Raw genomic sequence first — 17,017 nt, 5'->3', positions numbered from 1 at the left:
CATTATTTCTTACCTGGAAATTCAGTTAAATATACAAGTACACTTTCAGACCAAATTATGCTTGCAATTCAAGGCTTTACTGTATATTATGGACTGGCTATTTAAATCTTTTAAAAATTGGATCAAATTTTTTTCTTTGTACTGTATACAAATTCATACTTGCCATTTTTTTGCAACTGGACATGATGGATAAATAACCTAGGTATCAAAATGCCATTAAGGTTGAGGTTACTGAACTAGAAATCTGAAAATATGCACAATTCAAATCACTATATTGACTAGACCTGACACAAACCATCAGACATGTTCAAGAATACTATAGTATTAACAATACTATTTGCAAAAATATAAATTTTAATGTAGATTAACCATAACTGTAAAGAACAAATCCAAGATTAACCAACTTGTTGATGCCACTTAGAGGCAGATGTGGCAAGCCTGGTACGACTAGGGGCTGTTGGAGGTGCTGAATGCTATTTTATCTATTACTGTACCTATTACCAGTATTGTCAGGTTCAATGTGGAGATGTCTCCACATTGGACAGGCCTCCCGAAAGTGTTCAATCAGGCCCTGCACTCTTGGCCCTGAGACCTGTGAAAGTCATCACCTCCATTCAGATTTGGGTACCACCACATATGGGCATTTAGGACATTGCACCTTTCTAAAGTCCGACAGCATGTATCTGGACATGGTAGAGCCACCACCTATGAGTGTACAGGGAATGCATCATCATACTTAAAAAAAATTTAAGTTCCCCTAATTCCTGGTATTATGTATAGGTCAATTCCTTTTCTCCATAAACTTGGTCACTCATGAGCTGTCCTGAAGGAAAAACAGCATGCAGGAACTGGTTCTATCTATTTTTTACTTAAGTGCACCTGATACAATTGGGAAATTTGCTGGTTGCTGTCACGGGGCGGAGCAGAATGAGGTGAATCCAGGCGCAGATGAATGACAGCAACTTTAAACAAGAGCGCCGTCAGAATGCAGAAGCAAAGGTTAAATAACAGGAGATCAGCGTGGAGTCTAAACCAAATTGTAAAACGAGTTAGCGTTAAATCGGTAACTTTCAAATCAAGCAGCGAAGCAACAATTCAAAAAACGTAAAACAAAAGCCGTGGTTAAAAACAAGGAAAAATGAGATCAAACGCCGGGAGATCAAGCAGCGAAGCGAAAAGTGAGAGACAAGAAAATGAGGAAATAAACAAACTTGGCAACGTGAAAGAATAGAAATAAAACGCAAGAGAATCGATGCAAAAAAATAAACAAGATAAACCAGTGATTTAGGCAGGGGATTAGAGGCAGGTGTGCAGACAGGGTGGAAAGGGGGGTGTGGGAACGGATACAGACAGGCTAAGGTAAACATGAGCACATGAAGAAAGTGACAGCGTGGTAAAACAGAAAAAACACGAGGCAGACAAAGCATAAATCATGACAGGTTGCAGTAAATAGATCGCTGAGGCCTATTACATGACTGAGTATGAATCTTGCCAGTGAGCCAGAAGTATCTGGCAGCAGGAGAAGGATACAATCACCTGACTGGACTGGAACTCCCATTGCTACATTAAACAGTTGTCTAAGTTGCTTTGTTTGGCTTGTGCATCTTCCATGTGCAAACAAACAATGGGTGTATTGTGATTGATCTGCTCCTGCGTCTCTTATTCATGCTCAGTAATTGATAGATTGTAGGATAGATGTTCTTCCTAGGCATTTTAGCAATGTTTAAAATAACCTTTAAATTGCACACAGAAGACCTTACGGTATCACTTAGTCTGTCTAACTGGGTAGAGCAGAGGGTCAGGCAAGCGGATCCATACTCCCCCTCTCTAGTAGGATGGTGATGGGAACTCAACCTAGTTTTGATGGTGGAGGGCACCTTTAAAAAGATTGTGTGCTAAAGGTTGCAGCAAGTCTTAGTCCGATGTAAATTAGTTAGTTATGTAGTTCTTCACTATCTTCATTCATTCAGGCATGGCAGAAATGCAGATTTTAAAACACACCTTATGGAAACAAACAAACAAACAAACAAACAAACAAAAAGACCAGCAATAAACTAAAGATAAAAAAGATGCGACGGATCATTAACGTAGATGGTTAACCAGCCGTGCCTAATTCCATGGCCCCATTACTTGGCACACCTGCAAAAGGGGAGGCCGTCTATCTAGTGAGCTTCGGAGTAAACGAGGAACAATATTAGATTTGGGCGCATGCCCATCACAGGCACATGCCGTGACACTGGCCCTCCCTCAGCTCTGAGCTCACGGCCGCCACTGGCAGTGGGCAGGAGATTAGACGACGAATCTGAGAAACATGAAATGTTGGGTTGATTCTCCGCATGGAGAGAGGTAGAGCAAGTCGGACAGAGCATGGATTTATAATTTGGGTGATAGTAAAGGGTCGGATGATCCTTGGTGAGAGCTTTTTGGAAGTGGTCTTGAGTGGGAGGTCCCGTGTAGACAGCATGATCCTTTGGCCTATACGATAGTTGGGGGCTTGTGACCGATGACGATTCACCTGGCGTTGGAAGGTCGCCTGGCGTTGGAAGGGGTCGCCACCGTACTTTAGTTTTGAATGAAATGTCAATAAAAGTTAGCGAACCCCAAGAACTGTTGGAGTTCGCGTCTTGATGACGGTACTGGCCAATCAGTGACTGCCCTCACCTTGGTGGGGTCCATCTGCATGCCTGCAGAGGAAATAAAGTATCCCTAAAAGGACGTGGAAGTGCAATGAAACTCACATTTCTTTGCTTTGATGTAGAGTTTATTTTCCAGTAGCCGTTGCAGGACCTGGCGCACATGGAACTTGTGCTCCTTTACCGAGCGTAAGATTATCAAGATGTCATCCAGAGATGCACTCTGCACTGCAGTGAAAGCAGAGGGATTTTGCTGAAGCCCGGAATGCCGGCATAAATGCGCCGGGGCGAGGGGTGTTGTACATGACGCAAGCGTTGCGTGAAGGCGAAGCGTGCAGAGGCGGCGCGAGGAAAGAATGCTCGGTTAGATTTATGCCGGCGTGTGCAGCGTGAGCCTTGTGTTACGCTGGCGGCGGCGCGCGAAGCCAGTGTGTGAAGTGAGAGCTCCGTGATGAATGCCAAGGTGGATGGAAGGCGAAAGGATTTGTCGTGAAACAGGCGGAGGTCGAAGCCGGAGAGATGTGAGGAAGTCTAAGCTCGTAGTCGTAACCAGGTAAGAAATTGGCAACACGAAACATCAAATGTTAGAGTCCAAAAACAAGAGGCGAAATCATGGTCAGGGAAAACAAAACGTGGTCGAGATCCAATAGACCAGGGGTCTTTAACTAAAATTGCTTGAGGTCTGGTAAATAAACACTCCACACCAGCTAAGGTCCGGACAACCCAAAACAGACACTGATGCTTTAGGTGTATCCAATATATGTTTTTATATGGATAAACATGTCTTTTTTTTAGGCCATGTCTTGTGGTATGTATAAACCAATTTACATCCTTCACAAATTGGCTCTCATTTTAATGCTGTTCTGTTCTGTCCTTTATGTTGCTTTGGTAAAAAATAATTTAATTAAACCAGTTACAATGTCTGAAAGTTGCAACTTAGCTGAAAGTTGATGAAAATGAAGAAGATATTTGCCAGAGTTTATTCCAGGAGTTTTTTTTCTTCCTTTCCAGAATAAAAATGACAATAACGCAAGATGGTGATATACTCAAAACTTCCCTGTAGTGCACATGAGAGGCCCCAGCATATAAGCAAGTTGATTGGATAGCCTGCTAAGTGACACCGAACTCTGTAGGCCGTGCCAGCTACAACTCCAAACAACTGTATTTCTAGATTGATAGAGTAATTTAAACTTAAAAGGTTCATCTATAAAAACGGAATACTGTACTACTGTTAGCATGGACCAAAAAAAAATCTAATTTACCAGTACAAAAACACTACATTCTATTTAACAATACAGAACAAATGGTAAACACGTACAGATTGACATGGAGAAACAAATCCTCAGTCTTAAGAACAACAGCTTCATAAATGAATGCATGAGGAAACCATTGCTTCCTCTCCCAAACACAAGCTTACTTCTTCATGCTATCTACCTGGATAATTAGTCTACAAAGTAACTTAGCACCTCGTAATGGTATGAAAGAATGTGATACCTAAATGTAACACAAACAGGTGGGTTATAATCCTGTCAATTAACTCTCTTGCCTTTTCTCTCATCGTCCCAATGTTCAACATCCAGCGGCCCTCGCTGATTTTGAGAGAAATTTTTGTGCATCCTACTTCCGGGTTCACGGAGGATTCCCCGACCCCTTCACCCTGCCCCCTGGTTACTGTACATCACAGGGTATTCTCCCACTCATTCTGTGCGCATGCTGACTCTTTTTCTCACACACACATGTGAATACACTCGCTGCTGCATGCTGTCTCTCACGTACACATACTCACGCACACACGGACACAGTGATCTTGAATCTTATTTTTCCCTACCACAGTCTTAAAGGATCAATCCAAGTGAGGAAACCATCTGCCCTTAATGCCACTCTTAGAACTTTTCTTCATGTATGCTTAAAGTAGGGGAATATTTAATAAAGTTTAATATGGTATTTTCTCTTTTATGATATTATTACAATGTTATGATGTACTTCTCTGATTGGAAAATATATACAGTAATAAATAATATATTTTTTTATCTCTTACTTTGCAATTTGAATGTTGTGTTTATTGTTCATTACACTAGATCAGGAGGAAGTGGGACACTGGAGAAAAAAAATAAGAAGAGGAAAATGTCAATGTGTTTGCGGTTACACACATTCCTGTGTATATGTTGGATGCAAGCCTGAATTAAGTTGGTTATAGTAGCTGCTGTCTTTCTCTCTCTTTGCTGTGCAGTGTTTAAATGTTAAGCATGTATTTGTGGCTTTAAGCTATGTACTGTTAAGTAAGTATAGGTAGCCTTCTGACATTAGTTTTATTACATGTACTTATTTTATTTTACAAAATAATTATTGGTTACTCCATTTTGGCTTGCCTTAAATTTAGTCAGACTTAACAAGGAAAAAGGTCAGATCCATATACAAGCCTTGTATTTACTAAATAGATTAAAAGTTTGGATAAGCCAAATAAGTTGGTCCACGGCATTCTTAAGAAGATGGTTCTCTACATGGGTCTTAACACAAGTTCATGCACTTTCTTTGATTCATGTTTATCTTTCAACAAATCATCTATATTTTAGCCCATTTTTCTTACTGATATTTTTTCCTTCTGTCTTTTTCATCTTTCACTTTCTTCCTCTCTCTGGATGTTTGGCTTATGAGACACTTCACTTTTTTGTCTTCATGCTAATCTAAGCTTACCTTCTGCCTTTTAGCAAAGTGAGTTGCATAGCATAGTTTAAATTCTAGGTTCTTCTTAAATTCTAAACCTTTAACCAGCAGCATAGTAATATGTATTGGCAAAAGTTAAAATAGAGGCGGCATCATGGTGTAGTGGCTAGCACTGTGGCCTCGCACCTCGAGGGTTTGATTCCTGCCTTTGGGTCAATGCGTGTTCTTCCTGTGCTTGGTGGGTTTTCTCCTGACACTGTGGTTTTCTTCTGCAGTTCAAAGAATGCAGATTAGGCCAGTTTGCGTTTCTAAGTTGCTCATAGTGTGCAAGTGTGTGTGCATGTGCCCTCTATGTTTTATATATGAGAGAGAGAGAGAGAGAGTTTTTTGAGGTTTTAAACACACTTTATTGTAAAAGAAAAACCTGTTGTACATTTTTTCACACATATATATGTATATATACACATACATACACATATGCATATACATCCACATACATACACACAAACACCTGTACCCATGTACTGTACACACTACACACACAGACAAAGTCAACATGCATACATTACATACACACACATGCAGTATTTACATATTTACAATTTTTTTTAAAACACTCACTAGACCCCCCACCCCACTTCCCTACTATTAACAAGTCTTTTTTTTTTTTTTCTTTTTTTTTGTCCGTTAATTTACAGTTTAATTTACAGTTTGTGGTATGGTTTCAGCTGTTGTCCATTTTTTCAGTTCTTTTAACGCTTTTACTACCTTTTTCCTCTCAGTTTTTGACAGCTGTAGGAACAGGTTCACCTGCTCCTCTATGCCTACAGGTGTGTGTGCGGTGCTGCAGCCGGCCTCCTCACTCTCCTGTACCGCGGTGCTCAGAGTCTGACTGCGGGTTTTCCGCTTATTTATTGGTTCTGTATTGGACGTCTCCTCCTGTTTTCTCCTCGGTTTTGTGTCTTTTGGTGTCTGTGAAGGTGCGTTGGTCTTTGGCTGCTGTGTTTCGGTGCAGACGTTGGGGGCGTGGTCACTGTCAGCACTGAACAATGTACGGGCATCAGGTTCTGCGCTCGCGCTGTGTACAGTGGTACCGGTATTGAGTTCAGCGCCGATCGCAGGGTGTGTCAGTACTGACCTGTTGGAGTTCTGGTGTGTCGGCGAGGCCCACCGCAGGCACAAACTCCTCGGTGCTCCCCCGCCGGCTGTCCTCGTGCCGCTGCCGCTGTTTCCCAGCCGCGTCACCGTGCAAGCTCCCCGGCTGCACGGCTCCATGCGGGGCAGCTCAGCCCTTTTGTGACCGACGTCCCCGCACTCGAAACATCTCAGCGGCTCCGTGGTGGCAAAGACGGTGTATCCACTGTTCCCCTCTTTATACCTAAAGTTTACATTTAGTGTCTGTTCGCGGTTGTTTAAAATCAAACTTGCCAGCGGAAGGACAGGATGTACCGCATGTTGGGGTTTCTGCACACGAGCGGGATGTGGCTCTTATAGGACCGATGAATGTCACGAAACGGGCCAGCTCTTTCTTTATTGCCTCGTTCTTTATGAACGGAGGCATGTTTGAGATCACCACCCTCACTGCGGGGACAGACAGAGGGGTGACTTTAACCGCTGCTCCTCTCACACGTATTCCGCTCTGTGTCAGTGCACTCGCGAGGTCGACACTGGTTACAAAAACCACCACGGCTTTATTCATCCGGGAGGCAGAGTAGATGTTCTCACACCCGACCTGCTCCCCCACCGCTAGCAGCACGTCCTCAATCTGCACGCCGTCCTCCGGCACACACCTGACGCCATGCCGGAGGGACAGAGTCTCCACACCGGCCTCAGAGGCCATGGTGCCTGCTCTCTCTCTCTCTCTCTCTCTCACTTTAAACTTTTATTTAACTAAAAAACATTTACTGATTAAAGAAAAAAAAAAGCAGTCTCCAGAGAGTTTGGCAGGACGCCAAAACGCCTTTCGCACGCTCCCTCACACCTAGCGCATGCGCAGAGAGAAAGAGAGAGAGAGAGAGAGAGAGAGAGAGAATGAGCAGAGTAGATTGCAAGTCATGATGTTACTTTTACAGCATGTACAGATATAATCAGTGTCCAAAATAGCAAAAAAAGAAAAAGAGAAACAGTTGCAGTCATCTTGTTTTCTTTACAGATTGAGTAAAAAAGACAACAGCATTCCCAACTGTCTGCCATCTTCCGATATGTAAAATAATAAAATATTAGGGCGTGACTTAGGAATGTTTTTTGGCCTTTGTCCATGTGTCAGGCGGATGATATTCACATAATTGTTTGAGTGCAGGTGGAGATTTCCTGGTTGAATTCCACAACATAGCTCATCATCAATGCAAATGATGACAGGGTAATTAATTCTTCTTCTAAAAGATTTATAGAATTATAACAAAATTGATCACCATGTAGATAACGTGGACAGTGCTGTAATGGCAACACATTTCATTCGCTTATCAGGTCATGCAACCAATAATCATTCCTTGCCGCTATATAAATCTTTAACGTAAGATGTCTTTTTGCTGTCTATTTAAAGCCACACCTTGGGTCATGCTATTTTGGGAGCACTAATTGTTCTGTGCTGCTGGGAATATTCAATCAGCTGCTCCCTTTTCTTTTTAATGTCTGTGGAATGTATGGACATCACCTCTGTCGCAAAACCATTTTTTTTTTTTTTTTTACTTCCTGTTTTGCGTCTGTGTCATTTATTCATAGGTAAGCTTTCAAGAGATTAAAATAATACACAGAGCAAAGGAGAAAGAAAAGCATTTAATATGACCTGAGCGATAAAGAGAGGCTGCACTGCTAAAAAGACAGGAGGTAAAATAAGGCTTTTGTCTTTATTAAGATAACTGCTTTCCTTTTTGTAACAGGCATGTGAGAGGATCACTGTTTGTTTTAAAGTGTGATTACTGGATGAAAATGCTTTTAACTCATTTTCTTTTGTAGTTTTGCCCCGCAAATTGGGTGATTATGGACTATTTTACTTTGTAGATTAATGTGTGTAAACACATATCATGTTTTAAGTAAATACAAGAATTGTTTTCAAAAGTGGACAAAATCCTGAGACCTGTTACTGAAGTGAAAGTAAAAAGACTTGATAGTGGAAATAGCTGAAAGTCTTTGGTACTGTATTGTTGGTCTATGGAAGTATAACAGGGCCAAAATCCCTTAAAGCAAAACAACATTCTGAACTGAAAAAAAAAACTTCAACCTGACTTTTAATACTTGATTTTTTTTAACCTAAATTTGTGAAGCTGAAAAATAATGAAGATTGTATTTTTAACAACTGAATATATTTTTGAACAGCAATTTAGTAAGGTGAATATTTTTTGCATTGAATTTTAAATGCTTAAACTACATTTTCGGTTGAAATATACAACCACAATAAATTGCAGTGTCTAAAATTTCAAGCAGTATAAATGCTGTGAACATTTTTTCATTCAGATCAAATTTCAAAGCAGAAAAATTCAAACTGTTTTGTTCAAAAGTTTGTTTAAAAAAATCCAAAAGTTTTTTTTTAAGTTCATGTATGATTCAGTATGCTGTTTTGCTTTGAGGAATTTTGGCACTGTTATACTTTAGTAAAGACTTGAGTAAAAATTAAGAGTAAAGATCTCTGCTGACAATGAATTCTGTGCATTTCTCCACCTATTTTTTTTATAGAATAGAGATGATGAAGTTTTGCAAGAGGTTTTCAGTGTAGAACTTGATGGATTTAGCAATTACCTCACTAGCAAACTGTATGATGATAAAAACTACCCCAGTGTCAGAGTCTTTAAAAATTGTTTTGTAGCTGATGGTAGTTCTCTAAATAACTGTCTTTTTGAAAACTGATGTTGCTTACTAAGATTTTATTGATATTGTTATAAGAAAACTAAATAGAAATCATTGAAAATTAAATAGGAATCATTGGCCAGTGTTTTCCATGCACTGTTAATGTGATGGACAGTCTCATCACACATTTACATAGGCAACATGTTTATGTTTTCATATCCTTTTCTGGTTGTTTAAGGCTCTATTTAAAAAAAGCAAACAGAAAAAATACTGGTTTCAATTTGACTTCTCTACCTTTTCATCTAGTTGAATGACCCAAGGATATGAACATGTGCCTTCTCAACTGTCTGTAAATTGGTTTCACATTGTTTATACAGTACAGGCCAAAAGTTTGGACACACCTTTACTCATTCAATGTGTTTTCTTTATTTTCATGATTATTTACATTGGCCGATTCTCACTGAAGGCATCTAAACTATGAATGAACACGTGGAGTTATGTACTTAACAAAAAAGGTGAAATAACTGAAAACATACAGTATATTCTAGGGTTAGGGTTAAGGTTGATATTCTAGTTCTTTCAAAATAGCCACCCTTTGCTCTGATTACTGCTTTGCACACTCTTGGCATTCTCTCGATGAGCTTCAAGAGATGGTCACCTGAAATGGTTTTCCAACAATCTTGAAGGAGTTCCCAGAGGTGTTTAGCACTTGTTGGCCCCTTTGCCTTCACTCTGCGGTCCAGCTCACCCCAAACCATCTCAATTGGGTTCAGGTCCGGTGACTGTGGAGACCTTTTTTTGTTAAGTACATAACTCCACATGTTTTCATTCATAGTTTTGATGCCTTCATTGAGAATCTACCAATGTAAATGGTCATGAAAATTAAGAAAACACATTGACAGATAGATGAGAAGGTGTGTCCAAACTTTTGGCCTGTACTGTATGTGTTTTTGGTTTCTCCTCAGTCAATTTATCCTCATTCGAAGAATATACTTTTTTTGGATGTTCTGATTTGGTCAAGTCAAGTTTTTTAATATCACAGGTAAAATCATCTTCTTTTGATTTAAGATAGAGGAAATGTTTGATGGTGGCAAGGTACATCCCTTCAAAGTAGAGTGACTCAAAGTTGTATCATTGTATTCAACAGCAGTTGTAGTCAGATCATCAGATAAACATTTGCTGATGGTACCCAAGACCATTTGCAAGCTCAGGGGTGATCGGGCGTTCTCTGTGGCAGCTCCCAAATTATGAAATGACCTACCATTGACCATTCGTGAGGCCACATCATTGACTGTGTTTAAATCCAATCTTAAAACTCACATGTTTTCTCTGGCATTTAAACCAACATGAGATGTTGATTTTACATATTGTTTTGCTTAGATATGCGTGTGATGTGATTTTAATTATGTTCCAGCAAATCATATGTTGCAATCTCCCTCCAGAGAGTATTGTTATGTTTCACCCTATTTTCACCTATTTTAATTTCCCAGTCCTCAGGGAGATTTTGCAAGAAGTGATTGATAATGATTCTGATTGAATCTGTTCTTCATCTGTTTATTCTACTGGTGATCCACTGATGGCACAAGTAGTGAATATGAGATTATTAGATGGTTGTTAATTCAGGGGTATTCGTCTCTTTCTGTTCTATATTATTATCACTGAATGTCAGTAAATAGCTTGGGGTGTCCTGGTCCAGACCAGATTGGACAGTTGTTAGGTGTTTTTTTTTTTTTTTGTATTTTTCTCTTTACAATGTCAAAAATTATGTTTCTCACAGTAGATTTTGGAAGCTGCTCAAAATCTTAAAAACAACATTTTAGTTAAGTACTTTTGTACGCCCATTTCTCCTCACATATATATAACATATTGTTAGTAAACACTGACAGTTTATTTTTTCCACAGATAAAAAATCAGTGGTGTTTTAAAATGACCAGCGCTTCAGTGGGAAGTGATGTGGGAAGTGGCTACACCATAGTCACCAAAGTTGTTCCTTCATTAACAGCTCCAGCTGCAGCAGAACAAAATTCATCTCAGACTCAAAGTCAACTACAAAACTTCCTGAAAGGAGAACCCAAAGCGCTGGGAGTAAGTTCTTACTATAACTTACTATACCATGCAATGCATGTGGGCAGTGCATGATGGGTTCCCTGATTCATGTGCTTCCATTCTGACCCTGATGTGTTTATTTGTGTGGCAAATGGTAAATCTGCACTCATCAGAACATATTTTTTCGATTTCTTCCAAGCCCAGACTTTTTACTTCCTAGACAGCCTTCACTTGTTTTTAGATTGTACTTGTCACTTGTCACAGAAGGGTGAAAAAATAATTAAATGATAAAACAATCATGCTACTGTCAATCTGATTTTCCATTGTAAGGCCTTGTATGGGGTTCACAATATGTGGGCAAAAAAGTCTGTAAATAAAATCCCCAAATGTTGTGCCAGAGAAGGTAATACATAAACACAGAGAACGAATGGAATGAAAGTGATTATATAAAGAGTGTTTGTGTTGTTGAGGAAATACATGTTTTGCTTGTGTGACAAGGAGACTAGGTGCAGGGAGGTAACTTGGTTGGATGAAGAACTGAATAAGTCCCCATTATGTGGAGGTGAGGCTTTCATTATAAGGGCTGGGTCCCAAATGGCTCTGTGGCAGCACAATAAGTGTAGGGCGGTCATGAAGAGTAGTGATGTTCAAAAGTCATATTAACTAAAATGCAGGATAGTTATGAGACAATTTATGTAACTCGCATCACAGTGATGTGCATAATATTTGACCCACTGTTGTAAATAAATGTGATTTATTTTTACACAAACATACAAAAACTTATATATATATATATATATATATATATATATATATATATATTATGTGTGTGTGTGTGTGTGTGTGTGTGTATGTGTGTGTGTTTTAACTACAGGTTGTCCAAATAATGATTGGTGTGTTGACAATATTGTTTGGTATCGTGAAAGCAGTCTCTTTTCAGACCATCAGCGTGTACTCTGGAGTTGTTTTCTGGGGTTCACTGATTGTAAGTTTTCTTCTGTTTTCTTCTGTTTTTTTTTTTTTTTAACTAAATATACTGGGTAAACACTGTATTGTGTAACTTTAAAAAAATCTGCATTTACAGTACATCGGTGCTGGTTCACTGGCTGTTTCAGCGAGCAACAACTTTAATGCCTGTGTGGTACGTAAACACCAACAGCATCTTTCAGCACAAAAATACACATAGATCGCTACTACTAATGCTACTTCTTCTTATTCTGTTATTATTATTATAACAAAATTTAAAATTTTAAAACCATTAAGCAACTTATAACATTTAACTATAAAGGTCATTGTTACACAACACAACTCTTACTGTTGAACCAACACCCAGAGCGTTGAATTTATGTACACTGTACAGTGCTTATTTAGCACCAGATCGTCAGAACTGAGTCCTTGACAGCACAAGAATTGGATAGTAGGACATAGCCTTTTCCACACACACAAGCAAGATCACTGGAGTTCTAATTATCACACCTGCAGACTGTTAACTACTAGTACAGTGGAACCTTGGATTACAAGCAAAATTCATTCCGGAAGCAGCTTGTATTCCAAAACACTCATAAACCAAATTTAATTTTCTCAAAAGAAATAATGGAAATTCTAATTATTCATTCCACACCCCAAAATAATAAATACATAAAAATAATTAAAACAAAATATAAAATAAAAAAATAAATAAATAACCGGCACTTTACCTTTAAAAAGAGTAAAAAACAAATCTCGACAGATAGGCTAAGTGTTTTGTTTATGCATGCAGGCGTTTTGTGTGTGTGTGTGTGTGTGTGTGTGTATGAAGCCCCTCTCGTCCCAAGAGAGAGTGTGTGAACCGGCATGGTGTCAAATTACACGCGCGCACACACACATGTTTTTTTTCATCTTCTAATGAGACTTTTCTTACTTTTTTAACCTTTCTCCTTTCTTATTTGAGTTTCATATAAACACACATTAATGGAGAGACTGTTTTGTCAAAAAAAATTTGCAAGGAACATCACTAATGACACTCGTGTGAGTGCTTAATAACGGAATAACTGCTGTAAAGTAAAACAAACAAATTCTTTTTGTTGTAAAACATTTTCAAATTCTTTGAAAAGAATCGAGACAGAGCAGTGTCTCTGTGTAGAGCAGAGACACTGCACACACACACACACACACACTAAATGCAAGAGAGAGACAGTGTATGTGATCCGGCACAATGTCAAATTACGCGCACGCACACACATAATGCACACACATAACAGGCTGAAACAGACAGGCTGAGGGAGAAAATGGATTTTTAACCTTCTTATGAGACTTTCTTTTGCTTTCCACATGCGCACACATGTGTGTCATAAGAAACAGTACACGTGTGCACAGATGTTAATTACACCAGTAAGAGACGAGCACTAAGACCCAGCAGGGGAGACGATTACTCACAATTCCGCAATTGGCTCAGTTGTGATCATGTGATGCTCTGCGTCAAAACGATAAGCGCATGCGTGATACATGATACCCGGTACTCGTAAACCACGATTTGTTCATTTTCCAAGTGAAAATTTAAATGTATATACATTTTTGCCTTAAGATAAAAAGAATGGTGAGATTTTCAATTTAACCTAATGTTAACTGTATTAAGTAGAACTTAGGCCAGGGGTGGACTGTGACCAAAAAGTGGCCCTGGACTTCCTGGCCCACAGCAGCCCAACACATCCCACATCATATAATACATTGTCTCATTAATTTGGAGATGAATTTTTAACACCACTTACTAGTATAAAAATATAATGCAATACAGAAATAAATGCTGTTTAAACATATTATTTAAAGTATCACAGAACATACAGTATATTAGATCATATTTGTAAAACAAGAAACAAAGGAAAGAACACTGAGACAAACAACATATTAAACATATAAAGACAATATTTTAGCTAGTCAGGAGGTATCATCTTGTGTACGATATACCACTCATCAGTGTAAACTGCAAGTGCAGTGATGATGAACCAATGCCTGCTGTTGACCAACACCTCTCCCCTTTTTAGGAGACATATGATATATGTCATTATAATAAAACTTCAGAATTTAAATATTATTCGACCTCATGTGCACACCATGAAGCACGGACACAAGGCGAGGTCTTACGGGAAAAAGCGTAATTAATTTAAGGAAAATGGGGAAGGAATGGGTTGAAGAAGGGAGGATGGAAAGAAAGGGAAGGAAAGAAGGTGCATGTGCAGGTCCGTGGCAGCGCCATGCTGGCATGCGGGCACACAGCTGATGATAGGTGGTGGTGGGAGGAGTGGCAGAATGGAGAACGCGGAGGTAGCGCTCCTGCACGCTCCCTCATGAGGGCGCTTCTCCCGCTGTCGATGGCTGGCCTGGCCCCTCCCAGCTCTCTCTGAGGCCGCACCCACATGGGAGTCCTCGCTGATGTCCATCGGCTGGGTGGCTTTCCCGACTGGGATCGGGTGCCTTAACGTAGTCCTCCTTGCGGCCTTTTCCTCTTCGGCGGCAGGCACGCAAAGGTGGGCTCGGCGCAGGAGTAAAGTTACCGCAGGTGTTCGCCCAGTTATTCCACGCGCTGTCCTTAGTGCGGAGATCAAAGGGCGGAATTCCAGTTTCTCTGGGGTGCATCACATTGCCCCTCTCACAAGCCACTCGCTTCCAGCTCCACCGCACACTTGTTTGCATTCTTCTCAGACTCCGGACTAAACTTCGCACCTTGCTTTTATAATGTGGAACAAGCCCGAGATCCTATTAACATTAATTATTGCCAGCCGACCCGAATAGCTTACGAGAGTGAGCGAGGAGCGATAGTAGATTTGGGCGCACGTCATGACATTGCCCCTCTCTCAGCTCCGATCTCACTATTGCCGCTGGCACTGTCGCTGGACCTGCACATGCACTTTCTTTCCTCCCCTTTCATTTCACCCTTTCTCCTTTAACCTTTTTTCTCCCCTATTTTTCTTAAACCCTTTTTCCCATTAGACCTCACCTTGTGTCCGTGCTTCATGGTGCCGTCCGTGCACATAGGGTCGAACCCGTTACAAGTGATATTAACTTACTGTACATCAGCTCTGCAGATTTTGCTGTGTGAAATCATTTATGATCACTATTCAGGTAAACGGAAACAATAAAACAAACGTGTTTATTATTGATAATGAACATGCACAGATTGCAACTTAGGTACGCTAATATGATGGTTTTGAATCTTTAATTAAAATTTCATTTACGAATTTTCATTTCATTTAATTTTATTACCAACTGAAAGTTGGTTTGATTTTAATGTCAATGTTTATTTATGTCTATTTTTCTATTTTATTTGTTCCCTTTTCTGTTTGCCTTCTCAGGTGAAGGCGACTCTGGGGCTGAATATTTTCAGCATAATAGCTGCATTATTTGCCATCAGCATGTTTTTTCTGGATTTGGTGCTTGTCGTAAGGCCTTACCCTTTCAAATACTATCATTTTTAACTTTATTATAATTTTATTGTATTTATTATTATTATACTGTATATACCATGTGAACAAAAATATTAAGCATTTTAATGTAACTATAAAAAAAGTATTTTCTGAATATTTTGATACAAAATAAAAAATGTTTTAATTGTGGATCTTTATTTCAGAAGTATTTCAATGGAATCAGTTTAGTTCTGCTGATTTTCTCCCTGCTTCAGTTTGTCATCTCATTAGCAGTTATGATCTTAATTTGCAAATCCACCGGCACCAATGAACCTACTGTAAATATTTTTTTATAATTTCTTTATTTATTAATTGTTGTTTATAAAAGATGAATGTCACAGATTATTGGGAATCTGAAGTGTGTGTGTGTGTGTGTGTGTGTTGACATATGACCAAAACATTTTACATAAATTAATCCTAATGAAAGAAATCTCAGTCTAAAAATCTTTTAAACTCCTTGTGACCACTGCTGTAGCCCGGGTGAGCACTTTGTTCACCCGAAGGCTGAGAAACTGGGTGAGGTTTTATCCTGCACTGAGAGGGAGCAATGTAACAAGAAGCTTTTACATTTTTCTAAATATTTGGCAAACTTTCCAGTCAGTATCTGAAGACAGCAACACGTGCTGATGTGACATTAACTGTGCCTTTATATTTATCTATTTTAAGTATAAAGCTCTGTGTATTTGTTTTTATAGTTAAACACAATAAATGGTAAGAGAAAACCTGCTGGATGTCATGAAACTCCAAATCATTTTTAGATTCAAATAAAGTCATAATATATACACAGTATTTTTTTATATTATTATTTTGATTTATTATTATTATTATTATTATTATTATTATTTTATTATACCATTTGTGCTTGTTAAGTTTTAATGTTACCTATTCATTTACTGGGCTTTAGCTGGAATTCATATTGTGTCAATCTGCCAAGTCCAAAAGTTTTTTCTTTTTTTGGTATTAATCCTTTACCACGCATTTCTTTTACAGGAGGTCAGAGAAATAAACCATGTGGCTTCGAGCACTCCACCAATGGAAAGTCCTCCAGCATACTGTGAAGTAGAAGGAGACAACTGAGGATAATACTAAATAAGAAATTATTCTGGTTAATAAGTTAAAAAATTTTCGCTTAATTCACAATAAAAACACCATCACACTCTAGTGCTAACTACACATTTCACTGCTTATTTTAACAACTAATCACTCATGCAATAAAAAAGTGTACATAAAATATATATAATTACAATCTGTATATATTATGTATATGTATAATACAGTAGTTAATCAATTGGAATGGTTATTACCGTCCCACTCACCGCCGTGTAAAAACGTGAGCGGCCAAAATAAATCAGTTGCATTTCAAAGTCATTCGTAAAATGGCCGCCAGGTGGCACAAAGTGACATTTTCGCTCGTTGCAGTAAATACAATAGTGATTGTTATATAGCGTATCT

At 39.0% G+C, this 17,017-nt stretch overlaps 1 protein-coding gene across 2 annotated transcripts; it reads left to right on the top strand.

Moving 5' to 3' along the window:
* The first annotated feature begins 11,006 nt into the window (after positions 1-11,006).
* Positions 11,007-16,728, top strand: LOC128526592 (membrane-spanning 4-domains subfamily A member 15-like). Of its 2 annotated transcripts, none has more exons than XM_053498602.1 (6): positions 11,007-11,165; positions 12,001-12,111; positions 12,211-12,267; positions 15,455-15,541; positions 15,733-15,843; positions 16,556-16,728. In XM_053498602.1, exons 1-6 carry the CDS (start codon positions 11,007-11,009, stop codon positions 16,640-16,642), a joined length of 612 nt encoding a protein of 203 aa, XP_053354577.1. In that variant the 3' UTR covers positions 16,643-16,728. The 2 variants fall into 2 exon arrangements, with proteins under 2 accessions (XP_053354577.1, XP_053354576.1); XM_053498601.1 differs by having other exon boundaries at positions 15,730-15,843.
* Positions 16,729-17,017: the final 289 nt, after the last annotated feature.

This window comes from Clarias gariepinus, chromosome 6, assembly GCF_024256425.1.
Source record: "Clarias gariepinus isolate MV-2021 ecotype Netherlands chromosome 6, CGAR_prim_01v2, whole genome shotgun sequence".
NCBI classification, from domain to species: Eukaryota; Metazoa; Chordata; class Actinopteri; order Siluriformes; family Clariidae; genus Clarias; species Clarias gariepinus.
The sequence above is the reverse complement of the archived record's forward strand: the minus strand, read 5'-3'. Positions and strand labels throughout refer to the sequence as shown.